We start from the raw sequence: 25,329 nt of genomic DNA on the forward strand, positions 1-25,329 counted from the left end.
GTGCGGTGAACACTGAAGCGCCAAGAGCAAATTTCGATCCGGGCCCGACGTCAGGGTCCAGATTTGCACCTGGAGTTCCGCCCCTGCCCAATCAGGGGACGTTCCCATTCCGCCTTCAGTTATTTTAAAAGCAAGCGGGTTTTAAACCCCCATTCCTGCTCTTTGTGTTGCTGCCTCGGAGTTGCTTCCTCGCAACATAACGCCCGTGGGGGTGCCCCCCCGCAGGCCGCCGGCAGGGACCCGCAGCCTCCCTTCCCCGCCCCGGGCTCGGGAGCCGACGCCCGCGGGCTAGCCCTCCGCCCCGCGCCGCGGAGCCCGCCCGGCCCAGGGCTCCTCGCCAGCGCCCCCTCCCCGGCACGCTGCGGCTGGCGCTCCCCTCGCCCCGCCTGACGCTGCAGCTGGGCCCGCGATTCGCCATTGGATTAAAAATAGCAGCGTCCCCCCAGCCCCGCCTGCTGGCCCCAGGGTCCCGGTGCCCGCTCCCGCCCCGCGGCCCGCTCTCCCCGCCCGCCCCAGCTCGGCTCCGATCGCCCGCGCAGCCCGCCGCCGCCGCGGGCAGACCCAACTCCGCTCGGCTCCGCTCGGCTCGGTGCGCGCCGCGGCCATGCAGCGCCGGGGCGCCCTGTTCGGCGTGCCGGGCGGCAGCGGCAGCAGGAAGATGGCTGCAGGGGACATCGGCGAGCTGCTGGTGCCCCACATGCCCACGATCCGCGTGCCCAGGTCCGGGGACAGGGTCTACAAGACCGAATGCGCCTTCTCCTACGACTCGCCGGTGAGTGAGGCTGGGCTGCGCTGCCGGCGCCCGGGGGAGGTCGCGGTGCCGGCGGCCTGCGCGGCTGCGAGCCGGGGAACTGGGCGGCACGTGAAGCGGGCGGGGAAGATGCGCAGTGGCCGCGGGATCTCCTCCTCCGGGCGGCGGAGTTGGCTCTGGGGTCCTGCAGTTCGGCGAGCGCTTACTGCGTGCCTGCTGGGGACTGGGCGCTGCCTGCAGCCGAAGGTGGGGTCGCCGGGGGGGGTTCTGCTCCGCCAGCCTTCCTAGGCTGGCCGGGCCTCAAGTCCCACCAGCCTGTCCCCAGCTCCGCCAGCGTTTGGAAGATCGAATGGAAGAGCCCCCTGATCCGGGACTGCACGGTGCAGAGGGTTTGCGTCCTCCTGGAGGCGAGAGCGCAGGGCGCGTAGGCGGACGGATGGATCCCCTTGGACACCCACAGCCTTTCTCTTGGACCCGTTGCTTTGCCCAGGGATTCCCGCTCCTGGACAACCCCAATTTCCCCTTTGAGCTTTGCTGCCTCCACTTTCCATTTCTCCGCACTCCTTTTCTTTCCGTAACAATGTCAGAAGAAACCTCTGGCACCTCTACTCGGGCGGCAGAAATAGGGAAATCTCCTGGATTGTTATGGTTGTTTTAGACCTCTCCCCTTTTCCCTTTAAGTGAGTCACTTGGACTGAAATGCACTCGTATAAATTATTAAAAGTTCAATCTCGAATCGTGACCTCAGGCTGGAGGGGGAAGTAAAGACGGATGCCTGCCTTCCACCCAGGACACCGATGGTGGTTTTCACCAGGTTGTATGTGTGTGTGTGTGTGTGTGTGTGTGTGTGTGTGTGTGTGCGCGCGCGCGCGAGTGAGAAGGGAAAGGAGGGTGAATGTCCCTTCCAGGAGTCAAAATGGGCTTCAAAGTGACTCAGCTGTCTGGCGTCTATCATGTCTTTCTGAGGACCAGGTTATTTTTATCCACCCACTTTAGATCTCAAGTGTCACCCCGCAGATCCCAGGGCAACTGGGAGGTGCCTGGGTTGGAGGGGCCGAGGCAGGTTTCACAAGAGTCTAACACATTTTATTCATATTCTGTAGAGTGTTGTTGGAGAAAAGACAACAACCACCCAATGAGTGGCACATGCTCCATAGTATCTTGTGGGTTACTTGGCTGATTTCAAAGCACTTTGGTTGGTATACAGTGGAGCACCAGCGTTCACAGACTCGCTGTGACATTTAGTTTTCCTTTTATGCTAATTCCAGATCATTTGGGGATAAAAATCTCACTTATTTGTTAACTACTTATTTTTTTTTCTTTTGAAAAGTTCTGTGTAAAGTGGAATGAAATGGTTGTGTTTAATCACGTTCCCACTATTTAAAGTGATTGTCAGCAGTGGCATTAAATTCTGTTATCCACAAAGTATTTGAAAATTTCAGATTTTGTGTCCAGTGCTGGGCAGGTTCCCACCAATAGCTCCTGAGGGTGCAGAAGGATGGTCTTCACTTAAGCAACTGACAGATTGGGACGTCCAGGAAGAAAACAGTGGCCTAAAAAACTCTTTTAGGAGAGCACAACATGTCAGCTGTGTAAAACTGCTTTTTCTGTGTTTGGTCTGGGTTGATCTTCAAAAAAATTTTTTTTTTTTTTACAAATATTTCATTGGTGACCTTTACCTCATTATATAGTGTATAGCAGGTGTGAGAAAGCTGACAATTTAAATTCACATCTACAAATAATTATTGGGAGCTACTGTGTGCCAAACACTGTTCTAGAAGCATCTTGTCCGATGTAAAATGATGATTTCATTCATTCCTTGGGGAAGACTGGGCTTATTTACAAGGCCGATGAATCAGTATATTTCATTTTCTGTTTTGTGGAGGAAGAGAAAGAGGATTTTATAACAAGTTTGACTAAAGCATGGTGCATGATAATGTGAAATCTTCTCCTACGGCAGTTACTTAACACTTCATCACGAACCAGGCAAGGTTTCTTGAGCACCTACTATGTGCCAACTCATGTAGGCATGGCTGTAAGAATTATACAGAGCAAAATGCCTCAGTGCCAAACACACTAGAAGCTTTAACCCGCAAGTATTATAGGACTGTTGTAGAGAAAAGATAAAAAAATAATTTGATTTAAAAAAAAAAAGTAATCCTTGCTTTGGATACTTTTGAAAAAGGTCATAGATAAAGATGGATAGAAATAAAGGAGACCAACATTCCAAACAAGGTAAATCACATGTGTAAACACACAAAGTGTGAACATTATTTTCTTATTTGCTTGTACTGTATTTGGAAGGAAAATATTGATTTAACAAGAAGTGAGTAGAAGATGGGATCCTTGAGTACCTAGAACAGGAGCTATGTACATGTATTCAGTTATGGAAAGCTACTTAAAGTAATGTGATTTGCATTGCTGTTAGAGGAAGACTGAATTGATAAACTTTTATTATGTATCTACCCTTGCTGTGCGTTGCCATTTTTGGGTGTGAGTATTGAGTGGGATGGTATGATTACTCATTTTAGTATCCCTGTCCTTCCATTCTTTTTTTTAAAATATGTTTTTATTGATTTCAGAGAGAGAAAGGGAGAGGGAGAGAGAGTTAGAAACATCAGTGATGAGAGAGAATCATCAATTGGCTGCCTCCTGTATGTCCCCTACTGGGGATTGAGCCCACAACTGGGAATGGAACCATGTCCTCCTGGTTCATGGGTCGATGCTCAACCACTGAGCCACATTGGCCAGGCCCTGTCCTTTCTTTCTTCTCACCTTCTAGGGCTTAGCACAAAGCAGGTGCTCAGTAACAGTTCTTCTGGGGTGAATGAGAATTTGTTTTTTCATCTGCTAATTTGGTTTCATCCCAAACCCACTTTGCTACCTCAACCTGTAGGTTTACCTCTCCATGACTTGGCTCACCTTGCAAGATCTGTAATGTGACCTTCCTGGAGAGTGGGGATGTGCATCTTTGTGTCCTCAGTAGCCTGCCCAGCATCTGGTATAAAAACCAGGAACTTAATGGATGTCTAGGAAATGTATGAATTACATGTGGTTACAGGTTCTGAAAATGGTAAGGACACAACATATAGGAAACGTTGGGAAAGGAATCATGGGGGATTATGTAGAATGTGGTAACTTCACTGCTTGTGGGGTATAGGATTCAGACAGGCAGAATCCTAACTCTGTCACCCAGCTCTGTAACTTCTATCTGCCTCAGTTTCTTCATCTGTGAAATGGGGCCAATAACAGAACCTACCTCATGGGGTTGTTTTGCGGATTAAATAAATTAATATGTTAAGTGTGCCTGGCCAGTTGGTAATCATTATAGCAAGGTAAGCAAGTGATTAAGAAAGTCAATCATGGTTGGAAGCCTGAGTGTTTGTTTGGTTGTGAGGGGTTACGCAGAAAGTTTCATGTGGTTAAGTGGGGAAATTGGTTCACACTTCTGCTCCCAGGTCTTCAGGGACCACCGTGTAAAATCTCCTCCTGTCCCCTGTCCTGTTGAGCCCCTCCTTCACCGCAGTGAGCTTTGTCCCACCTCTCCTCAGCTTCCAGGTTGCCAGCTCCCGGCGGGCCAGTCTCTAGGTCTTCAACGCATGAGATTCATTTCCTTTTCCAGGACCTCTTTCCTCTCCTGATTCTCTTTCAGGGCTTCCTCACCTTTCCTTTTCGGCTTCAGACTTGGTCCTTTCCTCTGGAGCCTCTGTTGTTACTTAGAGTCTGTGTCATCACCACAGCAGTAAGTTATAGTCTGACTTCCATATTTTGTCTATTTATTATTATTATTATTATTATTATTATTATTTACCCATTTAGCTGGTAGTTTTAAAGCATCGACTAGGTATGAAGCCTCGTACCAAGCCCCAGGTACGGGAGGAGCTGGGCCACTCTTGTGTTTATATTCTCCCTCCCCACCTGTCTGAGGCGGAGAGCTTATCTTAAGCCTGGTCTTAGCTGGCTCAACTGAAAGATCGACAGCAGGGCTTAGGCCCAGGCAGTTTATTTTGGAAAGGTATCCCAGGGAACAGAAGTGGAGGAACATCCAAGGGAACAGTGACAAAAGGAAGGAAGGAAAGACAACCCAAGAGTGAGTGAGTGAGCCAGCTACTCGGTGGCCACTTGTGCCTAAGCCGGGCGGGGACTCTGGGAAACGTTTGAATGTACCTCCTCACCCTCCACCTGGGTCACGGAAGGGGGGAGTTTTATCCACTGGCTCCCATGGCCCGTTGGTCAAGGGTGCTGCAGGGGTGAAGCGACCTCACTCTTCCAGGTGGGTGTTGGTGCCGGAGGGGCTGAGCAGGCAGCAGCTGGGAAGGCGGAGATCCTGGTGCAGTGAGGCTAAGAAGGCAGCTCACACCTGCTGGGCAAGCAGCCTTACACCACAGAGGTGGCCTGAGAGGATGTGAGAGCAGCATAATGAGCGCCCCCACACCTCTTCTTCCCTCCCAGCATGGATCAGCACTGTTTTGTAAAAGGGAGTTTCCCCCATTCTCCAAAGCTCTGAGAGCTCTGGGTGATGTTGAGATGTCCCTGTTCGTTCTCTGCTTCCCTGGGAGCCTTTGCCAAACTCTGGTGGACGGGGCCTCATGGGAATGGCCGGTTTAGATACGAGTTGGGAAAGGCTTTGTAGGAAAACTTCATATTAGGGACTCGGTAAATCCTCCTGTGGTATTGTTGATTTGTTATAAGGAACGCATATTTGGTCATTGTTCCTGGCACAGAGTCCCTAAAACTCTTGGAATTTCCTTAGTGATAAGTGGCAAGAAGGTGTTATTTGTTATTTATAACAAGCCCCTTTCAACCACACCTGTAACCACCATTCTATTCTAGGCCCCTCATGTAAGTGGGATCCCACAGTATTGGTCCTGTTGTGTCTGGCTTTTTTCACTTAGCGTATCTTCAAGGTTCATCCATGCTGTAGTGTGTGTATTAGAATTCCCTGCCTTTTTAAGGCCAAATAAGACCCCGCTGTGCGTGTGTGCCACATCTTGTTTCTGCATTCCTCTGCTGGTGGACTTCGGGCTGTTTCCACCTTTTGGCTGTGATGAATAAAGCTGCTATGATCGTTGGTGTGTAAGTCTCTGTTTGAGTCCCTGTGGAATCTGTGCTTTTTACTGTTGTGCTATGCATGCTGCCTTCTGGGCAATGAGACTTGCCATGGCAGTGCTTACTCGGAGGAGAAAAAGTAATTTAATTTAGGACCTATGCAGAAAAATCATCATCCTAGTGGGTAAACAAAACTGATATAAGATAGTAAAGTAAAATTTAGGAAGCACAGATTTTTCCTTTCCTTTGAAGATGAAAACCTAAACTAAGCCTAATTAGTTTCACACATCAAAAGTTCCCTGCCCAGCCCTGGCTGGTGTGCTCAGTGGTTATAGCATCAGCCCTGGAACTGAGGGGTCTCGGGTTCAGTTCCCCTTGAAGGGCATGTCCCTGGGTTGCAGATTTGATACCCGGTCCTGGTCAGGGTGTGTGCAGGAAGGCAACTAACCGATGTGTCTCTCTCACATGTCTCTCTCTCTCATCTCTTTTTCCTTCTCTCCTCCCACCCTCCCTCCTTTCTACTCTTTTTAAAATCAATGGAAAAAATATCCTGAGTATTAACCAAACCAAACCAAAACAACAAAAAATAGTTCCCTGCTCAAAGCAGCTAACTAAAAAGTTGTTTTGTAGCAATGATTCTCAAGCTCTTTGGCCCAATTTATACTCTTAAATATTTTTGAGGACCCTTAAGAGCTTTTATGTGGTTTCTATCTATTGTTAGTTACCATACTAGAAATTAAGACAGAACAATTTAAAACAGCTTCCATTCCATTAGCTATTCAAGTGGTGATGTCATCATATGTCATGATGACTCTTGCAAAATGCCACTGTGTGCTCATGAGAGAATGGGATTGAAAAAGACAAATGAATTCACCTTATGAAAACAGGTTGACCTTGTAGATTACTTGAAGAGTCTTAGGGGGCATCACAGGGTTCCAAGATCATACTTTGAAAACCAAAGTTCTAGAGTTTAGGCAAGAAAACTACAACTGGTTCCTCCAGTGACATACCCCACCTGCATTGCGACTTTTATGGGGTCAAATTTTCACATGTGTGGTGATTGAATAATTGGTTGCTAATCTTTGCTCAACCAGAAATGTTATTTCTCATACATTCTTTTTTTTTTTAAATTTATGTATTGATTTTCAGAGAGAGAGGAAGGGAGAGAGAGAGAGAAACATTGATTTGCTGTTCCACGGATTTATGCATTCATTGGTGGCTCCTTGTATCACCAAGGATCGAACCCACAACCTTGGCATATCAGAACGACACTCGAACCAACGGAACTACCCGACCAAGGCTCGTACATTCTTTTTGAAGCAAATTAAAATGTAGAGAATTTGACTCCTTTTGAAAAAATTTGCAGCTACACGGACTGGGAATTGTTGGCTCTTTCAGAGGTGAGAATTCTCTCTTCTGTTGACTGTGAGCTTCACTGTAGTGTGATCTGGCTGGGCTGTATCTTTGGGGAGCCTTAACTTTGAGCATCATGATTTTTTCCCTTTGACCACTGGTTAGGAGGCCTTCGCCATCTCTCGCCTGGGAGGAAGGAGGACGGAAGGAGGACGGGGATGGCTCAGCATCTGCATACTGGTCCTAGCGGGATAGTCTCCTCTGGTTCTTAACCCTAGCCCTGCTTTGTTAAGCTTTTTCCCGTGTTGCAGGGGCTGGGAAGCCGGACACCTTTGATAGAAGGGTTTTGATTTTGAATCTGCCAGTGAGAGATGCAGAAGGTAAAGAGAAGAAGCCACGATGGCTGTTGCGGCAGTGGCACCTGGCAGGCGGTGGGATCTTCCTAGTTCCTGTGGGACTCAGAGCCCCCTCAGCCGTGGGGAGGCTGGGATCATCTGTGCAGTTTTTTTGTGATGTTTGTGCTTCCTGATTTCCTGAGCATGAGTGGTGGTTTCTCTGCCCCTGGCTCTCACAGCTCTTCCCAGGATTTTGTAAGCCTCCAGTTCCCTGCATTAAATCCCTTCCTGCCTGAAATACCTAGAATGGTTTGTCTTTTTGAACTAGATCTGGACCAATACACATATATTACACCCACATCTCCAAGTCCCTGTGTATTCAGCATGGAGCCCTTATTCTTAACTGAGCCCAGTGTCCCGCAGACCTGAGTCCCTTGTGTCTACCTGCTTTAGAAGAAATCTCCAGTAGTTGGTTGGTGTGGGAAGGGCTGGTTGGCCTGGAGGAGAGCTCTGGGACTGTGACTGCTACCCAGACAGATTTCCAACCCTTCCTTCTTTCTTTAGTCCCTGTTTTACCCCAACTTCTAGGGTTACCTGGGGCTGTTCGTTCTGGAGGCTTTTGGAAGTTCTGTGGTGTAAGTCAGATTTTATCTTGGCTTTCTATGCCATGGGCTTGGAATCCAGCTTTGTCGGCTTGTCTTAGTCTTTTTAGCACTTACCCATCTGCAGTCCACGTTCCAGATTTTGTTGCTGTGGTTTATGTTTTCAAAAAATCCCTTTACCGTCGTTTTATTTGTGTTTCATAAAGGAGTGAAATTGATGTGTGAGTGTAGTCTGCCCAGGTTCCCTAGAGTCCCACTTTTCCAAACTAAAATCGAGAAGTCACTTGTGATCTCTTTTTGGCAGTAATTACCTTTAAAGTTGTCTCATTTTTCAAGTTCTGGGGTGTAAGCGAAGCTGCTGATCCTGTCAGGGAGCCTTTCTGAGAAAGTTTGTGATCTCAGCTTGTGTTGAATCTGGAGGTGCAGTTCTGAATTCTGCTTCTGCTCCCTGCCTGTGGCTGCCTGTGGCCCCGAGCTCACCTACAGCACCTGCCGTCATTGATCACCCCTGCTGGGAGGGGTACAGTGCCATCCAGTGTCCCTCCCTCTCTTTTAAAAAGACGGTGTAAATACACATCACACAAAAGTGACCATCTTACCCATTTTTAAGTGTACAGTTGGGTGGTATTAAGTACATTCTCATTGTTGTGTGCAACCATCACCACTATCCCATCCCCAGACCTCTTTTCATCTCAGGACTGAAACTGTATATCCCTGATAATAATAACTCCCATTTCACCCTCTCCCCAGTCCCTGGCAACCACAAATCTGCTTTTCTCTGAATTTGGACTGCTCCAGGTACCTTATATAAGTGAGATCATACAGGATTTGTCCTTTTGCAAGTGGTTTGTTTCACTTTCCAGAACGTTTTTAAAGTTCACATGTGGTAACGTGTTGGGATTCCCTCCCCTTTTAAAGCAGAATCACATTCCATTGTGTGTGTGTGCTGCATTTTGTTTATCCATTCACCTGTGGATGGACACGGGGTTGCTTCCACCTTTTGGCTGCTGTGAATGATGCTGCTCTGAACCTGGGTGCACCTCCCTCTCTTTTACACCACATCGCACTAGTGAGCAGGTGCCCAGATCCCAGCATAGCCTCCTCCCTCCTTCTCCACGGCCACCGTTCAGGCCCTCATCTCTCCTGGCCTGGCCTCTTGCAGAAGCCTCTTAACAGACCACCCTGCCTCCCTTCGTGCCTGTCACACCGAACTCTTAGTTGTTTTTCTGAAACATGGGTCTTATCATGCCATTTTCCTGTGTAGAAATTTTCAAAGGCCCCATTCAGACTTTTCTCACACAGCACAGGTTGCTCCGATTTACTTAGCCACTGCCGTCGCTTAGCACCTGCCGTCTGCTTACATTCCGTTTGGCCCAAAGGATGTTGTGTTCTTCAGGTGCTCAGCCTGGACGGCCTTCTCCCAGCCCATCACCCCTCCCTCCCTGCAGGAAAACCCTACCAGTTCTTAAACACCAGCCCGGGTATGCTTTGTGAGCCCCCGCCCCACTCCCCAGCTGAGTCAGACATTAATTTTCCTGTGCTTTCCAGAACACTCTGTACATCTCTGTCAGGGTTGGGATATGCTTGTTGAAGACATGGAAGAGCTGAGGGCTTTGAGAATGAAAGGGAAAAGAATAGAGGACTGAAATGGCTGCCATTTGGGAACCTGTATCTGGTAGGCTACATTTGTTCTGTTCCCATTTTAAAAAAATCATCACCATATATTTTGGCATTAAAATGTTACTAAAAATAGCCAATATTGTATTTTTTATTTTATCACTAGAGGCTCAGTGCACAGCCAGCAACTGGTCGACCGGTTGTTCCGTCGTTTGGTCATTCGGTCGCTTAGGCTTTTATATATATAGAGATAGATATTATCTGGCAAGTCATAAACTTGACTCTTAAAAAGCCAGGGAAAGGTGTCTTGGGGATTTACCAAGTGTTTTTCATGTTGTGATTCTAGGTGTCCCAGGGGACGTTGGTAGAAGTGATCACAGGTGGTGTCCCTCAGGGAGATGACAAGAGGGCAGGTCCCTGTGGATGTAGCCCAGGCCTCTGTGCTGCTGCTCACGTTCAGTATTATGGGGGTCACTGAGGACTCCTCTTGTCCCATGCACAGGGAAGATGTGCACAGGAGCACCTATTTTCAGGGTTAGAACAGCAGGACAGTGCAGTAATGACAAGAATTTAATGAATCTCAACAGGCTACTAGATTAGAGATGTTGCTTGAGGTGCACAGTATGTGCTTCCTGTGATCATATTAAAAAGCAAACATTTTGTTTTGCATTTATTAGCAAGTATTAGTACTTAGTTAGAGCCCGGTACACCCAGCTCTGCGCTAGATGCTATAGGTGGTAGGGAGGGTGTGAGTATTTAGGAGGGAGGCAGAGGGTCCCAGGGGGGGAGAATGACATGGCTCTTGCTTTTGAAGTGGAGTGGATGCACCAATTTTCAGTGTCTATTATGAGTCAAACAGTGTACGAGGTACTTTTATATATATTATCTCATGCAATTACAATAGGAATTGGCTTATAAGTGATAGTGGCGCTGCCCTGTTTTACAGACGAGGAAACTGAGAGTCAGAGGTTAGGCAGCTTGTTCACGGACTTGTTCTAAGACTGGGATGTGGCAGAGATGGGACTTAGCCCTGATGGATCATGAAGCACATCTAGGATATTTAAGTTTTAAACAGTGTGGCAAGGGGACAGCAGGACAGTGCTTATTTAGTGTGGATGTTCTGGAAGTGGAATGAGGAATAGTTGGTGGGAGGTGTGGAGTCCTTGAACAGGAATTCAACTAGGACAGTGATGGCGAACCTATGAGACGCGTGTCAGAGGTGACACGTGAACTCATTTTTTTGGTTGATTTTTCTTTGTTAAATGGCATTTAAATATATAAAATAAATATCAAAAATATAAATCTTTGTTTTACTATGGTTGCAAATATCAAAAAAATTTCTATATGTGACACGACACCAGAGTTAAGTTAGGGTTTTTCAAAATGCTGACCCACCAAGCTCAAAAGGTTGGCCATCACTGAAGTAGGAGGCTAGTGCAATAGTGGAGGAGGTGTGCTTTCATTAGGGTGATGATAGTGGGGGTAGAAGTGGCTGGGTGGTGGGAATAAACTCAAGAGAAAATTTCATGAATGGTATGACCCAACTTAAGGACAGAATATGCAGTGGGTGAAGGAGTGGGAGGAGTTCAAGGTGAGTTCACACCTTAGCTTGGGAGATGAAGTGAATCCAGGATGAGGAAGGTGAGATGGTCACAGGCAAGTGGCCAAGTCCTGCATGCCCACTGGGACAGTTGGGGACTGGATGGAGCTTAGAGGTCAGGGTTCGGGTTGCAGAGTCTCGCAGTCCCTAGTTTAGTCCCTGGGTTTGTGAGTAGCCCTTCCTTGTGAAGGACCCCAGGGCCCCACCTCTTTGCTCCTGAGACCTTTTCCCCCAAGTTGTAGACAAAGCAGAGACTGGCACATGCCTCTCGCCCTCCCACCGATTGGCTCAATTCCCAGAGAAACTCAGGAGCCTGGGGCAGTATTTTTTCCAGGAGTTAGAAATTTGAACAGATAGTCATATTACACCAGTAGTTATAGATGGGATACATGTAGACTTTAACGTTTTATGATAATAAAATCACTTTAGAGGAAATTTGTCCCATGTTAACCACATGGGTGATTGGCCAAGAGGTTGACTGTTCTTGTGAGTTGCAACTATGAAAACTTTCTCCTCATCAAACCAAGTGTTGCTGTTTTTGTCCTGGCTAATTCTTTGGGTGTGGCTGTAAAGTGGTGACCTGGGCATAGATGTTTCTGTCCCCAGCAGCTCTTAGAAACAGGCTTGGCGGTCTGCTAGTGGGGTTAGTGGGTTGATTGGCCAGGAGGAAAGAGGACATATGGGCCTGAAGGTAAGGAATGGGCCAGGGAGAGGGCAGGGCTGAAAGTAATTCCCATACTGTATCCTTCGGGAACAACTGCTGAACTGTTCCTTTGGACCCAACGTTGGGCCTCCAGCCTGCAGCTGGGGGAGGAGCCTCAGGTGGTGTGGGCTCTTTCTCCAGGCCCCGACCAGCAGAACGGGACCATGGACAGGTCCAATGACTGGCCCTACATTGATGAGGGTGGGTGGACGGTGGGGTCGCCAAGCCCTGCAGCTACTTCACCGGGGTCTGGGAGCCCCACACCTTGGGTCTTGTCAGGGAGCTGTCAGCCTGGGGCAGCCACCTCTCAGGGACTTCCGCTGCCTGAGTTTGGGGAGTGGAGCTGGTGGGGCCTGCTGAAGCCCCCTTCCCCTGCAGGAAAGCCTGGCAGGGCACCTGGCTCAAGCTGCTTGAGTGGGGTGGCTCTCCTTTGCCTGTCCCTTTTATTTTCTTGGGATGAAACAGCCTTGAAGAAAAAGAAGACGCTGCTCTTTCCCCCAGGCCCCCATGATGGTGTGTGCTGGCTCCTGCCACCAAAACGACGTCTGCTTCTCAGTTGCTCCAACCAGCAGGTGGGGGGAGGGCAGACTGGCCTGGACTCACATCCCTCCATCCCTTGACTACTGAGTAGCAATATGACTTCAGCAAGTGCCTTAATGTCACTGGGCCTTGGCTTTCCTCTCTGACGTACCCCCCTGCAGGGTTTTTATCACGGCTGCCCATCACCGTGACTTGCCGCTTCCCATCTCTTCAGTGGGCTTCAGTGGGAGGGATCCCTCCGAGAGGAAGGTGAAGTGGGATTTACATGGTCTTGGCTTTGCAAGAGAGACATGCTGTTCTTGGTAATTCTGTGTGAGGCTCTGCTCTGAGGGCCCGCCCGGGGCATGAGTGTGTGCCGCCTCCTGAGGGGGAGGGGGACGGTGCAGGGCTGTTATTCATCCTCACGTTCGCCCCCTTCTGATGGGCTCTCATGGGTTAGCCTGCACACCGAATCCTCATGTATAATGCAGTTTATCAGGGGAAATGCATCCTGAAGAGACCCATCTCTTTTAGAAAATAAGAAGATGTGACCATAAGAGGTTTTTACCTTTGACGAGGTGGCCTCACAGTTTCTTTTCTTCGATGTCAGCTGGGAACCGCTTCGATGCGTTGTGGCTTCATTTTAGCACCGCTGCGGACGCTCACCTAGTGTCTTCAGCCTCTGATGGTTTCTGTTTTGCCCCCTGTCCTGTGAGCATTAATTATAGTAGCGGCTCTCCGTGCCCTGCCTCAACCCTTGTCCCCCAGCTATTCGGGGACAGCGTCCTCATTGCTCCAAACACCCAGAGCAAGGATTTGGTTTTATACTTAGGGAAGAAGCTAATAAATGATGCCTCCGTAGGACAGTGAATTTGTATTGTGTCAAAGCCTAGCTGTTCGGACCCTGCCTTTGGCCCGTGCAGCTCTGAGGCGTAGGAGTCCTCTGCAGAGAGGGAGATTTCCAAGTTGGAGCAAGCTGGAAGAGCCATTGCATGAACATTCCTAGTTTTTCCTAACACTTCACGGCCACATTATGCTTTATCAGTGTTCGGCAGAGAGGCCGATACCACCTGGAGATGCTACGCATTTGCTGTTTCCTACTTAGCTTAGGTAGCCAAGTGTATTTCAGTGGATTTGCTGTTGAAACCAAAATTTTGGACTTTGCAAATATTGTATCAGGTAGTTCTGTTCTACTGGTCAACTGGCGAGTCTTTCCTTGAGCTCCGGCTTAGTGTAAGGCAGGGCTTTATTCCACATTTCCTTCTTTGGGTTGCGTCCTGGCTACACTTGATCTGGAACCTGGTTTTACTTTCTTATGGCACATTTGCTTCCCACCTGCATGTGCTTAGATTTTCATTTAAAAACCGTTGTCGGTTTGTTTTGCTCGAGAAGCGAGACTGTACTGGGGATCTGCACAGTGGAATATTCATATCTGCTATTCAGATGGGGAAGTGCCCGAGCGGCTGAATTAATAGGCAGATGGCTGCTTACTGAGAGCAAGGAGTCAGCAGAGAGAGGTGGGCAGTCTTGTGAGGTACTGAGTCAAAGCAGTTAGGAGTTGTCCTAATCTTGGCCCTTTTCCACACAGCCCCACATCTCATCCATCTCCTAGGCTTACGTGCTCTCTCCTAACATTATACCCTGAATCTGCCCAAGTTTCCCCTTCTCTGCCATGATCCCCCTTCCCTCTTCCTCCTGCCACCTCCCCCAGGCTAAGCCGCCACGTGGTCTTGTTCAGACAAGGGCTGTCTCAAAGGACTTTCTGTGATGATGGAGTTTGCCGTATCTGTATTGTCCAGTGTGATGACCCCCAGTTGCCTGTGGCGTGGCCATTGAGCAGCTAGAGATGTGTCCAGTGAGACTGAGAAATGAACTTTTAATTTAACATAATTTAAATTAATTTAGATTTAAATATTCACATGTGGCCAGTGGCTACTGTATTGGACAGTGAGGGTCTAGAATATATAATGGCCTCATAACCATATATTCTCTTGACCCCTCTGTTCCTGTAGTTTTCCCCCAGTAGCCAGAGTGACCTTTTAAAAATGTATAGCACCTGGCCGGCGTGGCTCAGTGGTTGAGTGTCAACCTATGAACCAGGAGGTCCTGGTTCAATTCCTGGTCAGGGCACATGCTCGAGTTGCGGGCTTGATCCCCAGTGTGGGGTGTGCAGAGGCAACCAATCAATGATTCTCTCTCATCATTGATGTTTCTATCTCTCTCTCCCTCTCCCTTCCTCTCTGAAATTATATATATATATATATATATATATATATATATATATATATGTGTGTGTGTGTGTGTGTGTGTGTGTGTGTGTGTGTGTGTGTGTATATTTTAAAGAATGTATATCAGATTGTGGCACTTCTCACTTGAAAACCCTCCAGTGGCTTTCATCCCACTGAGATTGAACTCTAGCCTGCTCCTCAGATCCTGCTCCCTCTCCCTCGACCTTAGCACCCTGACTTTCTCTGTTTTTGTTTTTGTTTTTTGATGATGTAGCTAAGCTTTCTCTGGAGTTGTGGCCTTTGCACATGCTTTTTGTCTAGCTAGGGTGCTCTTCCCACTTGGCTTGTCTGGCCCCTCATCCTTGAGCTCGCCCCTCCCTCCATCCCCTGAGCTGCATAATGACCCCAACCCTCTTATCTCTCCACCCTCCCTCAGGCTTCTCTATCACCGTTATTGCTGCTGGAAATTATCTTCTGTATCTCTTGTTTATTTTCTGTCTCTCCTTACCAGGATGGAAATGTCATCAGGGCACCAACCTTGCTTGTCTGTTCCTCTCTGCCGAGTAAACCCCTGCCCTGTACCCCCACCAACGTCTCTGGCTCCCAGAGGAGACAGCACAGCCTTATTCTCTCCCTCAGCTTCTTTTCCAGACTCCTCACGACTGTCCGACCGTCCCCGGCTGGAAGCTTGGATGGCATCCAACTGGGATACGGCGTCCTTGATGTGTTTCTTTTTTTCCTGTTGTAATCACATTCGAGCCTGGCTCCCTGAGATTACAGTCCTCCTCTCCTCTCTTTTACTTGTGTGTTCCCAAAGTTCTTTAGCTACACATTTCAAAATAATCTCTTAGTTATTTCAGACCTTCCTTTCACTTTGAGTAACAAGACTACGCAGCACCCGAAGGCTGTGAAGGTGGCTTGCAAAAGCCTCAGGAACGCTTTGGTGAAGAAAAGGGAACATCGGGACGACGCCTATTCTGGTCCATATACATATATTTGGTCCTAAATACACTCAGTGAAGGAAAATCTTACCGTTTCGAAAGAAAAATTGGAAAATGCCAAAGGACAAGATGAAGAAAACAATCCCACATTATCTCATCAGGCTGAGATAACATCGTGCCACCCAGCGTGCACGTCACGTGGATCATAACGTCACACACAGAGTTTTATCACTGGCTTCATCACTCAGAAATACCTCTCAGTAACTACTCATCACAAGTCAATTTTAAGTGGCCGAAGAATGTTAACTTTCATAGATATGCCATAAATTACTAAACACATCTGTTGTTGGGCATTCAGGTTATTTCCTTTCACTATTATAAGTACCTAATTTACTTAATTTATTTTCTTTTTTTAATCCTCACCTGAGGATATTTTTCCATTGTTTTTTAGAGAGAGTATCAGAGAGAGGGAAAGACAGAGAGAAATATCGATGTGAGGAAAACGTATTGATTTGTTGCCTCCTACACAAGCCCGTACCAGGACCCGGGCGGGGAGGAGCCTGCAACAGAGGTATGTGGCCTTGACCGGAATCGAACTCGGGACCCCCGCAGGCCCACGCTCTATCCACTGAGCCAAACCAGCGAGGGCTTATTTTCTTTTTTAAAAACCAGGGTTCTAGAAAATACCATGTTCTTGTCCTTTCGTCTCCCTTTTGCACGAGTGTGTGAGTCACAGTCTTGCGGGGCGGGGTGGCGGGGTGGGGGGATAGTATGCAGTTTGTCCTGTACATGGATTTGTTGTGACTCCATCTGCCGACATCATGTTTCTCTTTGTGGCGATGACCGCTTGTTTTCCACACTGTCCTGTGGTTCTAAAAACAAGCGTTACGCAGCTCCTCTTGCTGCTCACGCACGCTGCCCTGCCTTCCTGCCTTCCAGCGGAGGCTGGTCTCCAAGAGCACGGCATCGTAAACAACGTTCTCCGAACACCTGCCGATTGACAATGTGGTGTATTTTTATTTGAAGTGACTGGCCACTGGCTACTCTGAAACACGTCGTAACCTTGACCTTTACATTCGCCATTGTTTTACTGTTCTTTTAAATGCCAGGCAGTACAACACAAAGGGGACTTCTCCCTTGATGGTACTTCTGAATAATACGCAGTAAAATGGAAAGTAATAAATGAACGGCCATGGGTATATCGCGTCTGCATTGAAATGCATTGAAGAGGGGGTTTAAACCATGGGCTTCTGAGGCTGCTCTTCTCCCTGACGGTTTGATCGTGGGGTGGGAGAAGTTTTCAAAGGGAATCGTTATGCGGCCTTAGAGAAATCCCGAATGATTTCAGGTTTCTAAATCAAGCCTTGCATCTTGGTCAAGTTTCTGTTTAGTGCATCATGAAGACGATGATTAGAGTCTTATTTAGCTAAGAACACGCAGGGAAGCACACGTTGGCCTTTCTTGGCTGGGTGGCCTCTGAAGGTGGGAGCCAGAGAAGGGCCCAAGGTGGGACGGGGTGTGGAGATGGCAGCCATTGTCCCAAAGAGCCATGGGAGGCGGCCTGGGGACAGAAGGTAGGAGAGCTGGGGCAGTGGGGTTCAAGTGTCCCAGCTGCTAAGAGTGTGACTTGAGCCAAACAAACCAGAAAAGCTAGCATTCCTGCTGGGGTCTCAGGCTGTACGTCTATGCACGACCATCAGTTTTCTTTTCTTTATTTAATCGTCACCTGAGGACATGTTTTTACTGATTTTTAGAGAGAGGAAGGGAGAGAAAGATGGAGCGAGAGAGGAGGAGAGAGAAAGAAAGAGGGAGAGAAGGTGGGAGGGGGAGACAGACAGAGAAAGAGAGAGAGAGAGAGAGAGAGAGAGAGAGAGAGAGAGAGAGAGAGAGAGAGGTTGCCTCCTGAATACACCCTGACCAGAGATCAAACCCAAAACCTAGGCCTGTGCTGTGACCGGGAATTAAACCTACAACTTTTTGCTGTACGATGACACTCCAGCCAGCTGAGCCATCGGCCAGGGCCAGTTTTCCTTTGATGCTCTCCATTATTTAGTTACGCCAGACTTGAAATGGAGCCTGTGCCAGGGAGTAGTTTAAAAAGGGGCACTGAGAACCCGTTAGAGTTAAACTGTGTAACGGAATGACAGCAAATTGCACAAACCTGCCATTGATCCCATCAATGTTCACTCCTGCTTGGTACCGGATACCGTCTTTGGAATTCAGTAATGAACGTGACACAAGTTTCCTGCTCTCAGGAGAGGCTGTGCTGCTCAGCTTCTGAATGCAGTGGCCCCGAGTGAAGGAAGCTTGGGTTTCTCACAGCTACAGGTTTCAAACAGCAAGATGCTAACAGTGGTGAAATGGAAGTGGGTCTGGGGTGAAGGGCTGTCAGCACAGGCGGATGAGCAGGGAGATGAGGGAGTTGGTCATGGGCAGAGGCTGGCAGGTGGACGGCTGCACCGGTGTGGGATCTGGGGGGCATCCACAGTTGTGCAGGCCGCGACATGGGTAGCTGCCTTTGATGGGCTGCTCTGAAGGCTTGAGGCCTGATCCGGTGTTCCCAAGGTCCCTGAGGTGATGCTTTCCTGACAGTGAGACCCTCGTAGGATTGGACAGTTCACCCAGCCCTGGACTAAGGCTACTCAAAGGGAAGCCAGCTGACTGGGCCAAGAGATAAGTACAAGCATCGAGAGTACGTGCTTAGAAATTTCTATAGCAACTTGACTTTGCAGCCACCTCCAAGTGCTTGAGCAGCAGACCAGTTTGTTTGAACAGGATGTAGACCCATGTGGGTTTTGTGGGACTTACACGTGTGAGTACGTGCACATCTGGCTGGAGCTGGGAACTAGTCCTGTGCAGGGGGCCACGTGTCTTTCCCTAATGAATAGAAACAAAATAAAACACCAGACAAAACAATCTGCTCCTTCACAGCTGTAGTCTGAGAAACAGCACTGGAGGTGCTGACGCTCAATTGGTTGCAGCGTCATTCCATACAGCAAACGGTTGTGGTTTGATTCTGGGCCACAGCACGTGACTAGGTTGCGGGTTTGAGCCTTGGTGAGGGTGTGCTCAGGAAGCAAGCGATCGATGTTTCTCTCTCACATCGAGCGTGGAGGTAATGGGAGTGAGGCTGTGGGCCCCAAGGTCAAGGACTTAAATAAATCTACAACCACTTATCGCACCCGATTTTCAGTTCATTCTTCGTCAATGTACAGCCTCACCTTCCCTTCTTCCCCTCCTCCTTGTCATCAGCATGTGCTCTTTTTTCATGAACATTATTTTTCTATGCACATCATATACGATTCCATACCTATGTTCTACACACATTACACACAATGCATACATGCGTCATTTTAAATGAGGTTAAAGTATTTCATTGTGTTTATATGTCACAGGTTCTTAGCTCCTCTACTTGGGGCCATTGCTAACTTTTCCTGTTTTAAATAGTACATCCGTGAATATTTTTAAACAAAAGTTTTTTTTCTATTTCTTTTGGGTCCCTAGGGTCTGTCCCCAAAGGTGAAGTACTGTGTCAAAGGTCACAATGTTATTGCTCTGTAGAAAGACAGAATCAATTTCTATTGTCGGAGTCGGGACACAGACTCTTCTGTGGCTCCAGGCTGTGCGATTATAACACTTTTTTTTGTTCGCTTAGTTGGCTTATACTAGTACACTCGCCGGAAGTTGTTTTAATGTGCTTACTTCAGTAGGTGGTGAGGATGTGATGATTTGAGTATAATATTTTCTCACCTGTAAAATTAAACAATCTTAAAAAAAAACTCTTACCAAGTTGAACCTGGATGTTGACATCTTGTAATTTTATCAGTTTTACATAGTTTGCATGTAAGCTTTTCTTTATCGTCCTTTACAGCTTTACCCAGGCTGTTATTGTTGGTTTTCTATTTGTTTCGTTATATTTTGTGGTGTAAAACTTGTTCGTTAGTGTTTATATATTTGTACTCAGCTATGCCATCTCTTTTGCGATTCTATATTTTTTTGGTTACAAGTTATTTTCCCCTTTACAAGTGGGATGAATATGCTATTCTGCTCTTTCCTAGTTTTTAAAATGTGATCTCTTGGAACCTTATTAGAGTGTTTGGTGTAAGATGTGGATCTAGATTGAATTCTGAAGTGTAAATGTAACAGTAACTTTGATCAGTGATTTCCCCCTCATTCTTTGGGTTTGACATATTAAGAGCTTTTGCCATATGAAATGAATATATTTTTGGAATCTCCATTGTTATGCTACTATTTATTTCAAAAGTTAACCCAAATATTTTTAAATAAAATATATAGAAATGTCATTTGTAATCTATTTAATAAAGCACTCTACCACCATGACTTGAAAAAAGTATATCGTTTTGATTTCTTTCCTCTTATTCTTTGAGTTGTATTTCACTGTCAGCACAGTTCCCTAAACCTGCCTGATTAAAAAAATTGTTTAATTTCTATTTTCTTCTGAAAACATATTGCACGAACTCTTGAGACAAAGGACATTGGACATTAAGAAAGAGGTTCACCCTGGTCTTTACTGTCTAGTGCAGTTACTGGTCTTCTTGTGTGTACTCTGTGGCCTCATTACAAAAGCCAGGATACGAGCCTATTCCCTCAGCTTTAGCACAGCGCCTGTGCAGAAGGCCCTGCCCGATTGCTTGCTGCACTTTGGGGCCCATGAAGGCAAGTGCTTTATGGTGCTTTCTCGAAGCAGTGATTTTCATGGGGTGTGGCTGGTTCATGAGAGGATGGGGTTGAGGGTTCGAAAACCCCAAGAGTCAGTCAGCTTATCTCTGATCCCAGGCTACAAACCGTTCTCTGTGCTTTGGTCACAAAGGAATTGGGAGAGATTTGTCAGCAGACTTGTCCTCAATAGTGAAAGAAACTCTACACGGCATGGAGTGTTGACTGTGGATGTGAAATAAAGTGTCTTTATGGGATTAATATTTAGACATTAGTAAGGCGAGAGGGAAGAAAGTGCACATCATTAGACTGTACACTTTGTTCTGTGTGGGGTAACTTTGAAAATGTTTTCTGTCTCAGTGTGTCCTGAATCTTTAGAATTACTGGCAAGTTTCCTGGGTGGTGCCTCCATCTCAGAGCTGCTAGCAGAGGGGCATACGTTGCCTCAGAGGTCAGGCTGTGTGTGATGGAAGATGCCTGTGGGAGTTGGTCATAGAATCCTTCCCTACGTGGGCCCATTCGTCTCTGAGTGCCATAGCATATTTCTCTTTGATTGTGGACTCTGTGACAATATCAAATGACTCCAGAAACTGAGAATGAATATTTGGTATATTACATTTTTATCAAATTCCCTAATAAGTCAAAAACCCTTGGCAATGAAATTAGCAAAGACTTTCTGATTATTTTAGAGACCATAACTCTTGCATTAGGTAGCTAGTCTACACTTAAACCTTTTTTTTCCTTCTGTTTAGTAATTTTTTTGGCTCTCCCGCTAGTTGCCTAATGTATTTTTCTGACAGATTAATATTTGTTACCACTAGCCTGGGTGGCGGTCAGATTCACTTTTTTCTTCCATCTGCTTGCTTCCCCCTTATAAAATAATTGAGATAATAGGAGATGCATGTAGCACACAGAACTTTTAGCTTACAATGAATAATAACCAACATTTATGTAATGCATTATAGTGCAGAATGTGTTTCATCTTCTTTGACCTTCATGAAACCCTTTGAGGTGGGGATTATTGGTACTGAGGTAGATACTGAAGCTCAGAGCCTGTATAACCACCTGCCTTAGTTTTCCTCGGTGTATCTTCTGGTTTTCCTTATTTTGAACAGAATTACATTTTATTGAAAGAGAATGGAAGTTTTTTTTTTTTTTTAATTAAATCTTTATTGTTCATATTATTACATTTGTTCCTTTTTTCCCCCCCCATAACTCCCCTCCTCCCAGTTCCCGCCCTACCCTCCGCCCTCACTCCCCACCCACTGTCCTCATCCATAGGTGCACGATTTTTGTCCAGTCTCTTCCCACATCTCCCACACCCCTTTCCCCCCCAAGAATAGTCAGTCCATTCCCTTTCTATGTCCCTGATTCTATTATAATCAACAGTTTATTCTGTTCATCAGATTATTTATTCACTTGATTCTTAGATTCACTTGTTGATAGATGCATATTTGTTGTTCATAATTTGTATCTTTACCTTTTTCTTCCTCTTCCTCTTCTTAAAGGATACCTTTCAGCATTTCATATAATCCTGGTTTGGTGGTGATGAACTCCTTTAGCTTTTCCTTATCTGTGAAGCTCTTTATCTGACCTTCTGTTCTGAATGATAGCTTTGCTGGATAAAGTAATCTTGGTTGTAGGTTCTTGGTATTCATCACTTTGAATATTTCTTGCCACTCCCTTCTGGCCTGCAAAGTTTCTGTTGAGAAATCAGCTGACAGTCGTATGGGTATTCCCTTGTAGGTAACTGAGTTTCTTTCTCTTGCTGTTTTTAAGATTCTCTCTTTATCTTTTGCTCTTGGCATTTTAATTATGATGTGTCTTGGTGTGGTCCTCTTTGGATTCCTTTTGTTTGGGGTTCTCCGCACTTCTTGGACCTGTAAGTCCATTTCTTTCACCAGGTGGGGGAAGTTTTCTGTCATTATTTCTTCAAATAGGTTTTCAATATCTTGCTCTCTCTCATCTTCTGGCACCCCTATAATTCTGATGTTGGTACGCTTGAAGCTGTCCCAGAGGCTCCTTACACTATCCTCGCATTTTTGGATTCTTTTTTCATTTTGCTTTTCCGGTTGGATGTTTTTTGCTTCCTCGCGTTTCAAATCATTGACTTGATTCTTGCGCTCCTCTGGTCTGCTGTCGGGCGTCTGTATAATATTCGTTATTTCAGTCCGTGTGTGCTTAATTTCTAGTTGGTTCCCCAATATAAGATTGAGGGTCTTATTAGTTTTCGTGTAGATCTCATTAAGTTTATCGACAGCTTCTAAACAGTTCTTGAGAGACCTTAAAAGTGTGGTTCTGAACTCTATTTCTTCCATTGACAATTTTGTCCTGTTTCTTTGTCTCCGCATTTTGTTATGCTTCCTTGGTGCACCCCCTAGTGGTCTTTGTTCGCAGTCTTATAGATAAATCTTGATTGCTGTAGCTAATTCCAGGGAGGGTTTGACCTCCAGGCCAAGTGGTTATGAGAATCAGCTGTGTCAGCAGTGAGAGAACTTCTGTCCTCTAGGGAGGTGCTAATCTAGCCTTTGCCTGAGGCTATCCGGCAAATGCCTCTGTGCAGGGCTTGGGCGGGGCGGGTCGCACAGGATCAACAGGGTGGGCCGGAGAGAGCAGTTATGGCGGCTCTCAGTCCTGTCCCAAGGGGCTCTGCCTCTCTGAGTCCCAGCACCCGCTGCAAAGCTCGGAGAGAAAGCTGCACTCGCTCTGACCGAAGCCAGACAGTCCCGCTTCTCCCGCCTGAGTCTGGGTCCCTGAAGACTCGCCCGGATCTGGAGCTCAGAGGCTGCGACTCCCTCCCGATTGAAAACAACAACCGCGCCCTCCGCCGCCAGCCCGCTCCCCGCACTCCGCACCTCAGAATTTGACTTCAGCACTGCGCCTCCTCTGAGTGTCCGTATGCGTTTCTCTTTCCTCCTAGTTGTAGGACTTCCACTCAGCCAGCGCCCCTGTGGTTCTGGGTGATGTCCCTTCCGTTTTTTGGTTTCACTTTTGAAGTAGTTGTTCAAAGCAGCAAACTCCGGCATTAACCTATGCCGCCATCTTGGTTCTCCGGAAGTTTTTTTTTTTAAGAAATCACAATATGGCCGAAACCGGTTTGGCTCAGTGGATAGAGCGTCGGCCTGCGGACTGAAGGGCCCCGGGTTCGATTCTGGTCAAGGGCATGTACCTGGGTTGCAGGCATATCCCCAGTGGGAGATGTGCAGGAGGCAGCTGATCGATGTTTCTCTCTCATCGATGTTTCTGACTCTCTATCCCTCTCCCTTCCTCTCTGTAAAAAAATCAATAAAATATATTAAAAAAAAAAAAAGAAATCACAATATGTGTTGCTCCATGTAATGGAATTAATGAATAACTAACCATTATGATGATGTAATATATTTTCTTAAGAGTTATGACTATGCAAAAGAATATGTTTATTATTTAAAAAAATATTTTGGAAATATTTACCTAACTTATTGATCAAATGAATGTAATATGAAGAATTTTTCCAATTTTATTCAAATGATCTCATTTAAGGGACAAACGTGTCCAGAAGCACAGCTACGAAATTCTGAGGTTTTTGGCTATTTTATAGTCAAGTTTTAAAAATTTCATTTGAAAGTATTTGTTGCCAGAATATAAATTGAAATTGATTTTTGTCTATTAAACTATCGTTATTATCTTGCTAAATCCATGTATTAGTTTTACTAGTTGTTATTTTCAGTTATGTGTATATTTGTTAGGAATTTCCATATAGACTATCATGTCCTCTTTATGCCTTTTGCCTCCTTGACTTTTGCAATGTATATGCTACAGTAATAGGCACCTGTTTGAACCAGTGCTGTTATAATGTTCTCATTGTGTCAAGACTTTATGTCTGGCTTATAAACCATAGATACTATGTTGGAGGATTTTATTAGAAAATTTTTAAGTAACCAATCTTGAGCTATTAGAACTTTGAAAATGATTTTTCATATATTAGTAATGAGCATCAGTGCATGTTTTGACATTATAAAGGGAGGAGGAATAAATGGTGATGACAGGAGACTTGACTTGGGGTGGTGAACCCACAATATAATATACAGGTAATGTGTTATAGAATTGTACATCTGAAACCTATATAATTTTATTAACCAATATCACCCCAAGAATTCAATATCAATTTTAAAAAATGCAATGTAAGGAATTTTGATAGATGTTCGTTGGCAATTCTGACAGGCATTTAAGTATTTTGTTTTATTTGCAGGGCTGTGACTAACAGGATCTTAATAAAAATCCACTCCCATTGAGGCAGTATGGCTAATTTTAGATGCTAAGTTTACAGAGAAGCATGTTAAGCAGATTGAGAGAAAAGGGGAGATGAGACGGGATAGAAACTCAAGTATCTAAAATGTGAACAATATTTTTGACTATTCATTGTAGCATTATGTCTATAATGAAATAGTATTTGAAATATTGCATAGAAAGATAAAAAGAGAAAAAGATTCAGATTTAACTCTGACACTCCCAAGTTGTATGAACATGGGCAAGCGACTTATCCTTAGTTTTTAAAAAAAGTTTAAAGTGGAAATAATAATAAGCAGCTTACAGTATTGTTTGGATTAGACATAATATATGTAAAGCACCTGGCACATACTAGGCATGCAATAACATGTAGTTATGATTATTATAGAACTCCATCCTCTAGCATTTACTTATTAAATTATTTTTTATGTATTAAATTATTATTATTTTTAAAAAATATATTTTATTGATTTTTTACAGAGAGGAAGGGAGAGAGATAGAGAGTTAGAAACATCGATGAGAGAGAAACATTGATCAGCTGCCTCCTGCACACTCCCTACTGGAGATGTGCCCGCAACCAAGGTACATGCCCTTGACCGGAATCAAACCTGGGACCTTTCAGTCCACAGGCCGACGCTCTATCCACTGAGCCAAACTGGTTACGGCAGTATTAAATTATTTTAACTGA

The 25,329-nt window shown here is 46.0% G+C and overlaps 1 protein-coding gene and 1 non-coding gene across 3 annotated transcripts in view; one reads left to right on the plus strand and one right to left on the minus strand.

Moving 5' to 3' along the window:
• The first annotated feature begins 475 nt into the window (after positions 1–475).
• USP13 (ubiquitin specific peptidase 13) overlaps positions 476–25,329 on the plus strand; it is a 113,241-nt gene continuing 88,387 nt past the window's right edge. The window contains exon 1 of one of the 2 annotated variants that reach the window (XM_059687101.1): positions 476–772. In XM_059687101.1, coding sequence (XP_059543084.1) covers positions 605–772 — 168 coding nt within the window. In that variant the 5' untranslated portion in view covers positions 476–604. Of the gene's footprint in view, positions 773–20,937; positions 20,983–25,329 lie in introns of those variants that run through there. The other variant, XM_059687102.1, reaches the window with a different exon arrangement.
• On the minus strand, positions 20,163–20,337 carry LOC132232262 (small nucleolar RNA SNORA81). Its single transcript, XR_009452379.1, has one exon. It is a non-coding gene; the product is annotated as a small nucleolar RNA SNORA81 (small nucleolar RNA).

Source organism: Myotis daubentonii, chromosome 3 (assembly GCF_963259705.1).
Source record: "Myotis daubentonii chromosome 3, mMyoDau2.1, whole genome shotgun sequence".
Lineage (NCBI taxonomy): Eukaryota > Metazoa > Chordata > Mammalia > Chiroptera > Vespertilionidae > Myotis > Myotis daubentonii.